The sequence below is a fragment of the Curcuma longa genome, chromosome 1, assembly GCF_044706935.1.
Source record: "Curcuma longa cultivar G26 ecotype Majalengka, Jawa Barat chromosome 1, ITB_CL_G26_1.1, whole genome shotgun sequence".
NCBI lineage: Eukaryota > Viridiplantae > Streptophyta > Magnoliopsida > Zingiberales > Zingiberaceae > Curcuma > Curcuma longa.
The window spans coordinates 16,662,608-16,675,193 of record NC_133861.1 but is presented as its reverse complement, the minus strand read 5'-3'; the positions used below and the strand labels follow the sequence as shown (position 1 = coordinate 16,675,193).

The 12,586-nt window shown below is 36.8% G+C and overlaps 2 protein-coding genes across 2 annotated transcripts; one reads left to right on the top strand and one right to left on the bottom strand.

Annotated features, from left to right (window-relative positions):
- Positions 1 to 1,505: 1,505 nt before the first annotated feature.
- Positions 1,506 to 5,257, bottom strand: LOC141836729 (E3 ubiquitin-protein ligase SINAT5-like). Its single transcript, XM_074724248.1, has 3 exons — positions 4,869 to 5,257; positions 2,322 to 2,708; positions 1,506 to 2,040 (listed from the first exon to the last, which is right to left on the bottom strand). Exons 1-3 carry the CDS (start codon positions 5,064 to 5,066, stop codon positions 1,678 to 1,680), a joined length of 948 nt encoding a protein of 315 aa, XP_074580349.1. The 5' UTR covers positions 5,067 to 5,257; the 3' UTR covers positions 1,506 to 1,677.
- Positions 5,258 to 6,581: 1,324 nt separating this feature from the next.
- LOC141836990 (large ribosomal subunit protein bL12c-like) lies at positions 6,582 to 7,515 on the top strand. The gene has a single exon (XM_074724483.1). The coding sequence runs from the start codon at positions 6,640 to 6,642 to the stop codon at positions 7,204 to 7,206; it is 567 nt and encodes a 188-aa protein (XP_074580584.1). The 5' UTR covers positions 6,582 to 6,639; the 3' UTR covers positions 7,207 to 7,515.
- The last annotated feature ends 5,071 nt before the right edge of the window (positions 7,516 to 12,586 follow it).

Genomic DNA, 12,586 nt, shown 5'->3' with positions numbered 1-12,586 from the left:
GGAACAGTGAATGGATCTCGCACAGTCACAGGCATTATTGTTACCACCTTTACTGAGGCTCTGTGTGTTGGCAACTGGCAAAAGCATGAACCTGATACTGTAGCTGTGAATCCTCTGATTGATGATATTTTATGTACGTCAAGGTTGCCATCAGACCTGCTTTGAAAAATTTGTGTCATGTTCCTGTTATCTTTCAAAGCTTAAGTTGCAGGGAGCTGAGAGAGTTTGGTCCCACCAAGAACAATGATTTGGGGCGTGGGGCCGTACCCCACTCCCACTCCGACACCTATTAGATCTCTGGAGACAGCTGTATGGGTCTTATGGAATCTTTTCATCTCCTCGGATGACGCATCTACTCATCGTTCTAGTTGATACTGTTTGCTCGGAGACAAAAATGATTCCCATACGAATCTCATATTGAATATTTTTGAACGTCCGCGATTATCTGATAGCAGATCTATGGGATTGGACTCGAGACTCAAATATCTGGATTTTTTTTTAAAAAAATTGATATTGTTTGACTTTTAATCTTCAAAATTAGAGATGATATGTTTTAATTTTGGAATTTTTGTGCTTTCGCTTTTAGTTTTTATTTATTTAATCAAATAAATTTCAATTTAAAAATATAATAATATCAATATGTAATGATGACTAGCTATCCAGAGTTTCTAATATCAATGTTTTAATTCCTATTAGTGATTAATGAATTTGTGGAATCTGTCGCAAGAGAACTTCAAACTCGGAAAGTGAGCAACTTGACCATCTCTTTACCATTTAACACGCTATTCTTATAAATCTATTATATATATATATACTTTTGAAAAATAATTAATTAATCATATACTTTTAAATTTATTATCAATTATGTACTTTATAATTTTTAACTAATTTATCGTGTGTAAATTTTAAATGAAAATCTGTTCATTTATGAAATGTCCACGTGATTAATTTATTTTATCTACATCATTTATTGTGTTATATTTGAACTTTTATATCGTAAGTTAATGAATCCTAAAACAAAACTTTATCTTGTAGATTTATTAGGATTTTATGTATTATATCATAGATTAGTTATTTTTTAAAAGTATATAATAAATTCATTAAAGATTATAAAGTAAATAATAAATTTAACAGTTGATTCAAATAATAGTAATCCTATATTACACGCTATTGTTGAAGTTGATTTCATCGTTAATTTTGTTACATCTCATTCCCCATGAATTAGATCCTCCAATGAAAACAAACCACTTAAATTTTGTTCCTTTTTTATTATTTTTCCCCCAAATAAATAATTTGATAATTAAAAAAAAATATTTTCAATAAATGTTTTGGCCGTAGGCAGGCTAACTAGACATAGCCATGGCAATATCAGCAAATATAATACAAGATTTTACATAAAATGTATGGGTCAATGATTTTGTATGATCCATGTTTGACAGTTTATTTTTTAAAACTCGCGAGGAACTCACGGATAAACTTCAACTTTACTTTGAACTTGGGTCATTTTTCTTGGCAAAATTTGACAAGCTTGGCAATTTGACTTCTCAAATACATCAATTGCCTCTTAAAAACACACAAAGTTCAAATTCACTAGGAGAAAGAATTTAGGTGAAACTTCCATCATGAGTTACGAAAGCATCCTGAGCAAATCGAATAAGCACAAAATACAGCAGGATCTCAGCTGCAGAGGCTTGGCATGCAGACTCCAGCATCATTGTTCTGTTGCTCCTTCCATATCCTGCCGGTGACCCTCAGTTTCAGCTCTTTCCGATCACCACCGGAAAAGAAGAGAGCCATGTTTCTCTGAATGATGAGACCGTCATGACTGTCCCGGACTTTGCGGTGACTATCACGAATACTTCGGGGTGTACCTTCCCATATTAGCTTCCTTCCATTGGCCCCAACCTCGACACTGTAGCTAAAGTTCCTTGCTTCATTCTCATCTCCCATGAAGCGCAGAAATGCCATGTACACGGGAGCCATTCCCAGCTGGAAAGCCTCGAAGTGCAAGCAGAAGTAATGGCCAAAACAGTTAAATACCTGAATAGAGAAAGTAAATGAAAGTTTAGCATGGAAACACACAGAAGAGCGACAAGTAACCATGAGGCTATCTCAGGTAAGACTTTTTCCCCGTCGTTGATTTATTTATAAAACTGAAATGAGAATTCTAATATGCTATAGAGTGAGCGGAAATTACATTCTTCAATTTTGTCGTGTTGGTAGTTGTACATTTTTGCTTCAAATATTTATTACTGGGTTAGATTAAGTTCACGCAACTAAAAAAGTCTGAAGTCTTAGTGTATAAGAGTTAGCAAACTTACAGTCAGCATCCATGTAGCATTTTCTACCTCTCTGGGGTTGGATTTGACATATCTATGATTAAATGTGCAACCACTGTGCATATCTACTTTGTGGTCATCTCTTAAATGCGAAACCAGAAAAGGGATATCCCCCACAACTGAGCATTCAGATCCAGCATAAGGGCAATTGTAAGGCCTATAGCCGCACTGGGCTTCATGCTTCAGCTTGCTGTAGTACGGGAAGATTTCAGGGCAGCCAAGTGAATTATATTTGCAAGGAAGCTCAAGTGACTCGGCTACTTTTTCCAACGCTAAGCACCTAATGTCTCCAAGCTCCTGCCGACAAGTAGGGCACCGGTTGTGCACCCTCGCTTTGCACGTGGAACAGATTGTGTGCCCATTTTGACACTGAAAAAGCAAACTACTCTGAGTCTTGAGAAACAATGTTAATGTGAATGCAAAGAATGGAGCGTATGCTCCTTCAAATCATAAGGATACTGTAAGTGCTACTGCAATTAACTTCAAACATGATAACATTATGGTTAATATAAGTGCATTTCAAACTGTAAACTAGAGAACTGGTCATGATTGCTAAAATCTTATGCATATAAATTGGGTGTGTATTCTCAGATCTAATATTGTTGAAGCTAGTAGATTGTCCAACTAGAGAGATGTCAGTAATTTTCAATCAATGACAACTCTGCCTGTGTCACTGCACAAGATGCAATATTCAAAGATGTAATCACTTTAAATATTAAAAGAAGTAATATACTGTCCAACTAGAGAGATGTCAGTTTTAATATTAATATTAAATTTAATGCATTTTATGTTAATATAAATTCTTCTTTTAACACTACACTGATTATTGTTTTATATTTTGAGGTCATTATTTATGAATAAAATCTAATGATTTGGTTTATGCAATGTTACTCACCAAATATATATTATCATATTTCTGAAAGGCAAATCTATTTTTTATAATATTTGTCAATATTTATGAATATTTAACTATTTTATTTATGCAATGTTACTGACCAAATATATATTATCATCTTTCTGAAAACTAAATCAATTCTTATGATGATTTAGAAATATGATAACACAGAAGTGGAGGAGATCTAGTAGTTTTGAGAGGTGGTGACTAAGTGTGGTGGTTCACTAGCAAGAAATGTAGCAAGGAAAAAGAGGCAGCCATTTTAATCTTTTTTTGCTTTCTCTGTTTTCCCTTTCAAGGAAACAACCAAACTTTCTTTTCTCTTTTCTTCATTTGCTACCCCTACTTTCCTTTGTTTCTCTCCCATTTGCTATTTCTCCAAGGAAACACAACCTTAGGCAACTCCAAAACTCATCCTTTGGCGTTAGCTTGCCAGCACCTAGGAAAGCGTAGGTTGCAGATGTTTGCTGAAACACTTATAAAGTGGCCTTGTTTCAAGAGAATTTCAAAAGAAGATTTAATCTGTTGCCAAAAATCTGCATCCTTATATTCTGATCAATGTTTTGTTTGGGCAAACAAATTTTTAAAAAAAAAGTAGCAAATCTAATAGAACGGATTATTAAACCCAATGTTCCCTTTTTCCGTAAAGAGAAGTCGATCAAGCTCATAAATCAATTGGAAAAACAATGTAATGTTTGCGCAAAGTTAGCTCTTATTATTATAAGTGACCATAATTTCAATATGGCATATGACTCCGGTTGGACCAGAAACTATGAATTGCACTATTTTTACAGATTCAGATAAAAAAAGATTCAAGTAATAAATGAATTTAATAGCTCATGCGACCTATGCAAAAACAAATAAGCATATCTTTAGTGAAAATGGAATATTGGAATCACATCTAAATTATGCACACAACAAGAAATGATGAATTGATTTACAAGAATCAAAGAATTCTTTGTGCCTTCAGCTTTAAGTAAATTTAGAGTTGTAAAGGCTTCCTTATGGCAATTGTCAAATTACAGCACAAAAGGAACAGAGGAATTATGATGCCAGCTCATGTTACGTGGATTGTTTGTTTTCATATTCTTAATACTTTTCACAAGGTCTGTAGGTCTAAGCCAAGGCTAGGTATCAATGAAAAGCCTAAATCTTAAATTCTTTATTAGTTGCAATAATTCATACAACCAATCAAAATCATGATGTGTGTCTATGACTAACCACGATTTGTACATGAATGAAGACCATAAAAACAAGATCTCAGTTTATGAACAACTAGAAGCATAGTTCCGGAGCATCAAAGAGAACCAAAACTAATCAACAAAATCCTACATGCGCACATCAACTATTAATTACCATAGAACCCATAAACCATCAAGCATATAATTGAAACATCAATTCCGAGATGGAATTAATTTTTCTAGCAATCACCAGTCAATTACATAACGAGTCCAAAAAAGGTAAAATTATCAAAATACGCACAAAAAGATCCGCTTTTACCTTAGTTATCCCATCAAAAATACAGTATCAAATAATGATCTCTGTTCAAACCAGAATCCAACGATTAATGCAGAAAACACCTTAAAATCGTGGCATCACTTAAAAACTATACATAAGAAAGAACAAGAAACGACCTGGTGGATTGGGGGATACATGGAGTTGGTGCAGACAGGGCACTCGAGAAGCTCGTGGACGCTGCTGGTGGAAGCGGGAATTCCAGCGGGAGTAGCGGCGCCGGGGCGGAGCTTCGATGAAGCAGGGTGGAGAGGGGAGATCTCATCCTCCTCCATTCCGTCAATCGACGACAAGCATTCCACGCTATCCGACTCCATTGCGTTCGGCGGCGAGGGGATACGGGCCCCTCGCAACTCCCTCCCTCTCTTGTTCTCCGCTCGCGAACAGAAGAAGCCGAAGCCAAAGAAACAGAAGCGATCGAGACAGAGCGGAACGGAGGCGAGGGAAAGGGGAGAGGGCGACCACCCTTTGCCAAGTCTTTGGTGGTCAACGTTACCCTGCGGTGTCTGGATCGCCGTTTTATTCTCGGAACAAAGTCCATAATATGTTCAAATTGCTCACAATGATACCTGTCTTACTATTGGGACCCGCTCGTTTATAAATCTGTTCTTAAGGGGTAACTTTTATTGTACTCTTCAAATTTTACAGTGCATTAATCATCCCAAAGAAAAACTACCACCGATGCTATTTGATTCACATGACAATTATAATATTTGTTTACACTACTAATTTTGGTGAATTTCAAGGAGTTTTCTTCCTTTGCTTGATCAAAATTTTGAAGGAAAAGGCATTCGACAGCGAACGACTTCCCCACAAGATGAAACAAAAGACGACAGATTCATAAGAACAATAACCAAACCACTGCTTGAGGTACGTTGGCAGGTGAATGTAACTTTCAAGGACGGAAGCATTTTCCACAATTATTCCAAAATTTTCATCCAATATTTTTACTACAATCCAGACTTTGAGACACGCCTCCTTCACTAGAATGTGTCCCAACAAGTCTGCTTTTTGCTAACCAGTTGATATCGATTATGGATGATCTTTGGATTCGCAGTTTCTGATCTTTGGATTCGCAGTTTCTTGATCTTTGGATTCACAGCTCATTTTGCCATTCAGCTGTAGATGTTTGCTGCTTCATGACTGTCGATAATTCTAACTCTCAAACCTTCCAAACTTCATCGTCGAAAATTCCTCAAATTTCTTGATCACAGAAATAGCTCGGCAATGGTATCATCCGCAAAAAAAAAAAAAGCACGATTTAAAGCTGCAAATGTTTGTAGATGGAAGCATGAAGATTACGCACCTCCCTACTTGATCCGATTTTGTGCCGGAGACTTTCCGTACTCGTAAAGATCGAGAATGTGCTCGGATCGCTGGCTCATAGTCGACCACCTTTCTCTCGCAGGCGTCGGTTGATGCTCGTATGGCGCTGCTCGGCGAGGTAGGAGCTAATCAAAGCAGACGGCCTCCAATTCGCCGGAGAAGCGATCCAGTCTTGAAACCCTAGTTCTGTGGCGATTGGAGTTGTTTTGGTGAGGTGTCCGGAAGAGACGGAAGTGACGGTGGAGAGGAACCCGAGTCAACAGATACCTGGCGTTAAGTCGAACCCGGCTCGGTCGAACCAAACTGATCAAACCTTGCATTGGCTTATCCCTCCTAAGACAATCCAAATATGACCCAATAGATCCGGTCCATTAATCAAATCCACCAAGCGGTCTAACCAAACCAAATCAAGGCCAACTAAGCCGAAATTGCAAGTGAACCGGAAGCTTATCCAAAGAACGAAACAACTTCATTCGCCACAAACCTTATATTTGCCGTCGCTGCCTAATCCCCTCCTGTCCTTCCGCTCCCTCTTCGTCACTCCCGATCGCCAGAGGAGCAAAAATGGCGGCTACGCTCACCTCCGCTCTCTCCCTTGTCTCCTACTACTCCGCACCTTCTTCCTCCTCGTCGGCTGAAGTCCCCTCCAAAGCCATAAAGTTCGCTTCTCAGCCTTTCCCCCTTCGCCGCCACCGCCGTGCTGCCTTCCTCCGCCCGCCCGCCGCTGTGTCCCCCAAGATCGAAGAGCTCGGCACCCTTATCTCCAACCTCACGCTAGAGGAGGCCAGGAGCCTCGTCGACCACCTCCAGGACCGCCTCGGTGTCTCCGCAGCCGCCTTCGCCCCTGCCGCCATCGCCGTTGCCCCAGGGGCCGCTACTGACGCGGCTGCCGGAGGAGAGGCTGTGGTAGAGGAGAAGACCGAGTTCGACGTGGTCATCGAGGAGGTCCCCAGCAACGCCAGGATCTCCACCATTAAGGTGGTTCGAGCGCTGACAAACCTGGCGCTGAAGGAGGCCAAGGACTTGATCGAGGGGCTTCCGAAGAAGTTCAAGGAGGGCGTAACGAAGGAGGAGGCAGAAGAGGCCAAGAAGCAGCTCGAGGAAGTTGGGGCAAAGATCTCAATCGTATGAGCTCGGAGGAATCAAAAAGAAGAGGCGAAGGTTTCATGGTTAGGTTTGCAAATTTAAGCTTTTCCTCTTCTTTCTCTGTTCAAATTTTCAATTAAATTAGCTTGGCTATCAATCCGTGTATTCTGTCTTGGTGAATTAGTGGCCACATTCTTATGTTTTCTTTGTGAAATGACTAGTTATCACCGTTTGTCTCGTGGTGAGCGTTATGACTGGTTAATCTAAGTCAATGGCAAGAGCATTGTTTAGAGTTCGTGTCTGAAACGGATTCCTTGAGCTAGCAATTAAATTTTAGTTTATGTTTGTCTCTAACTTTCAGAGCTAAAAGATGGTCAAACTTGATATGCAACCTAATAACTTAATTTTTCTAGTTTCATTGATGATCAATTTCATATTTGTGGGTTATCTTTCTGGGAGTAGCCTTTTTGTAATCCTCTTGTTGTTTTATGTCTTACCTATTTATTGTGTTTGTATTCGTGGAAATCTTCCTGTATCATTGGATGTTGGCACAGCAAACATTGATACATGTATTTTGGAATTGACAGGGGTGAATTTAAACAGAAGATATATTATATCAAATTACGTCTTCTACCTACCTTGATTATGTCAGGTTTTATTTCAAACCAAATGGATTGCATTATCTCTCAGTGATTTTATTAATTATTCCTTTAACAGTAGCTTCTTTCGGAAATAATTTTGCTAATTTCAGTTGCTTAATATTGATGTTGTTCTCAGGAATAGCTAGTATATTTCTTGTGAGTTGTCATGTAATAATTGTTTTTAAAATATGAACTTGAAATATTTATTCTCATCAAAATTTATTGTTCTCTTATGATCATTCTTAGCAATTACTTTCACCATTCTAATGAATACACATTATTCCATACTCTAGGAAATATAAATCCTAAACTTGTGAGACTGATAAGGCAGATGACAGATTGAGCAATTGAGCAAATCTAATAAGTCAAGGGAACTAGCAAGGCTAAATAGGTTAGGTGGACTGAGTGAGGCAAACTTGGGTGGTTTGAGTAGGGTAAACTGGTCAAGCAGTACGGTAAAATGAATGAACCAAGCAAGTTAGAAAAAAAAATGGTCCTGTTGGGTAGGTTGAGTGGGCTGGAGCGGACGAGCGGATGGAATGGGATGACAAATTGGTTAGTTGGACAACTTGAACCATACCAGCACTATGCATGGTCTAGCAAGTCAAGTGGATGAACTATATATCTGGCTTAAATGGATCAAGCATTTTGACAAAACGAGTGAGCTAGATGGGGTGGATTAAGCACGATGTGTGGGTCTAGTGAGCCAATTGGATCGAGTGAGATATACAACTTAGGTGGACTGAGTGGATAGGTGAGTAATATTGGTTGAGCAGGAAGAATGATATGCCCTGTCTATTGTCCTATAAATCAGGCATAGATATGATGAATGAGATTTTATAATCTATATTTTATTTCATAAATCAAATTAACAATACACATTTTTATTCTTGTCTCATTCCATTTCATGCTCTATGAGTTACTATTTCTTTTGCTGTGAATTCCATTCCTGAATCAGAAAGCACCATAATTATTCGGATGAAATTTGCTATTGACTGAGGGATATGGGATGCGTTTACTTGTTCTAATTTGCCCAGTTCTACTTCCATTCATTAAATCTTAAAACTCCACCACCGTCTTATGTTAATGCTCCCATTTAGGTTTTCTCAGTTTGCATAAGATGCACTTTTCTCAGTTATATGTTAATGGAGCACTGCTTTAAGATTTGAAACGTTCAATGGCTTGTGTAATTAATATGAGATTATAGAAAGCCAAGTGTGGAGTTGATACTCTTTCATTTTCCACATGTTTTTGGTGAAAACATGTGGAATGTTGATAAAGATATCTGAGTAAACTGGTTAGTTGGATCTTGATAAAGATATTGCATGCATGGTTTTTACTCTTAAGAATGACAGAGGCGTTACTGGCCAACAAAGAGTATGGATGGCCTTGGTGTTCATCCTTGCCCTTTTCTATTCTGCTGTTTCTTTCTACTTTTCATAGCTGGAATCCAACTAAAATCTAACTTGTAATTTGTCTTGCAGTGCCTGAAAAGATCTTTTTGAGAAATTTGTTATTCTAGCATCCTACCTGAAACAAATTGTTTGCTCCGAAGTATGAATGGATATGAATGTCATGTTCAACTATAAGATATATGCTGATGGTGGATATATTGCCAAGTAGAAACTGTTTTTTTTTTTTGTGCCTAAAATTCATTCTCTTCATCTCATCAATCCCATGAAGATATTGGCATGGTGATCGTGATTGATAGAATAATCTCAAAAACACAGCATGAATATTTGACCCAATTTTTTTTCTTGTGCTCGAGAGATTCTCAGCCTCACTTGCTGCACATGTATATTTGTTCAGAGATAATTAATGCATATCAATTAATATATTTCAAAGCGAAAACATCATTATTCAACTAACATCCAGATGTGTACTTCCTCTCTGAAGGAAGACGAACCATCGGTTCGTTAATTGGTCAAAGGAGGGGTCGGTTGTCTTTTTTATTTCCACTTAAAATAATAGATTATGAGAAACTAGAAGATTTATCCATTGATTGAGTCAATTAAATTCCTTTCCTACTTGAAGTAGTCCAACTAGTTAATTAAGTCGGTATGATCAATTTGCTGCCCAACAATGGAATAGTTCAACCGAACAAATTGACTTAATAGTTTTTTCTCTATAATGTTGATTTGAGAAGCATCTGAATTGGAATTGATTACCCATCATCTTAAGTTGATTGGGATGTCTCTATTGTTAGCCCGATTGGTTGGTCGACTATTTGATTTCATATAAATGCTTGGACTCGTTCACCTAATTGACTATGGTTCACATGATTGATCGGAATAGTCTTCTCAACTTATTTACATTAATAATTTGACTACATTTAATTTAAAGATCTACTAGTTAATTAAAGAATTATATACATGATACATGCACTGAAAATGATGTCACCGCATACAGAACAATTTATGCGTGCACACGCATGTGAAATTGTGACGTACGCAGAAGTTAAATTCTATAAATGGGATTTACATCCCATGCGATAGATTCTGTACGCGACATTTACCAAAGCACCCTTCTAAATTTTTTATTTTCTGTAAAACCACCCTGATTTTCATCATGTACAATAAAAGAAATATATATTTAATAATATATATGAAAGTTTTTTTTTCATCGACACTGTTACGAAACCTCCTTAAAGTGTTAGCTAAGTTATCATATCACGTTAATTAATTACCAATAATAATAATAATAAATATAATTACGCGTGCAAGTAAAACAAATATTAAATTCACGGTAATTGATAATTGGAATTGTTTTAGTTGGCATTTGGTACGTGAATGAATTAGCTGTCGCGAAGCATGTGAATGCCCAGTCCATTACGCAGCTTGAATATGATCTAGGAGATTTCCATCTTCCAACTTCTTTGAATTTTCTTACTATATGAATGTTTTTTACCTGAAATTTTTATTTATTTATTTTTCTTCAAAATAATGTTCTAATATAATATACACCTAAACTTTACGTTGTTTTTTAGAATGTTCCTAAGCTTTGATATTGTCATAAAAATCCTGTTTATTATTTTTAATTATTTCATTTCAAAAATATGGTGAAAATAACGGAGAAAGAGTGTTAACCTCACACGATCGATCGTCTTATCCTTCATGGCTAATTAAAGCAGTATTGATCTTCTTTATATTCATTCCTATAATAATATCTTCTTCTGCAACTAGAAGATATTATTATCTTCTGCAAAAGGTGGATCCATCGGTCCCACGATCATCTGTGAGGAGGTAAATCGAGAAAGTAGTTGGTTACGTATTGCCTGGCTTCGCCAGGATTCGTACGAATGCTATTTGATGTTATCACTATATATATATATATATATAAAGTTGGCCGCATATTTTTGTCTTATTAATTAGACATATATCAATTATATTCCTTTTGTTACTTTGATGATTCCATTGATCACCTATTGGTTGGTGGACACATGCCGATGTTTTCATATCATTTGAAGCACTAACTCCCAATATTTGACAAATGTGTTCATCTCGATAAGCTTTCCCTTTGCATAGTACAATAATTGGAACATGCTACATAAAAGAGTGAAGACTTATTGATCACTTAAATCTTTCAAAAAAAAAAATAAATATAACATGAGATTTTAGCAACAATAACAATAATCAAATTTTTATATTTAGTCGATCGATTATGTAAATTCTCCAAAGTCATTAGAATCGATTTTCTACTAAAACTTTATTATTTTATTATTACTTGGCTTAAATGGATCAAGCATGTTGACAAAACGAGTGAGCTAGATGGGGTGGATTAAGCACGATGTGTGGGTCTAGTGAGCCAATTGGATCGAGTGAGATATACAACTTAGGTGGACTGAGTGGATAGGTGAGTAATATTGGTTGAGCAGGAAGAATGATATGCCCTGTCTATTGTCCTATAAATCAGGCATAGATATGATGAATGAGATTTTATAATCTATACATAAATATTATACACATTTTTAGTCTCATTCCATTTCATGCTCTATGAGTTACTATTTCTTTTGCTGTGAATTCCATTCCTGAATCAGAAAGCACCATAATTATTCAGATGAAATTTGCTATTGACTGAGGGATATGGGATGTGTTTACTTGTTATAATTTGCCCAGTTCTGCTTCCATACATTAAATCTTAAAACTCCACCACCGTCTTATGTTAATGCTCCCATTTAGATTTTCTCAGTTTGCATAAGGTGCACTTTTCTCAGTTATATGTTAATGGACAGCACTGCTTTAAGATTTGAAACGTTCAATGGCTTGTGTAATTAAGATGAGATTATAGAAAGCCAAGGGTGGAGTTGATACTCTTTCATTTTCCACATGTTTTTGGTGAAAACATGTGGAATGTTGATAAAGATATCTGAGTAAATTGGTTAGTTGGATCTTGATAAAGATATTGCATGCATGGTTTTTACTCTTAAGAATGACAGAGGCGTTACTGGCCAACAAAGAGTATGGATGGCCTTGGTGTTCATCCTTGCCCTTTTCTATTCTGCTGTTTCTTTCTACTTTTCATAGCTGGAATCCAACTAAAATCTAGCTTGTAATTTGTCTTGCAGTGCCTGAATCTTTTTGAGAAATTTTTGTCTTGCAGTGCCTGAAAAGATCTTTTTGAGAAATTTTTGTCTTGCAGTGCCTGAAAAGATCTTTTTGAGAAATTTGTTATTCATCCTACCTGAAACAAATTGTTTGCTCCGAAGTATGAATGGATATGAATGCCATGTTCAACTATAAGATATATGCTGATGGTGGATATATTGCCAAGTAGAAACTGTTTTT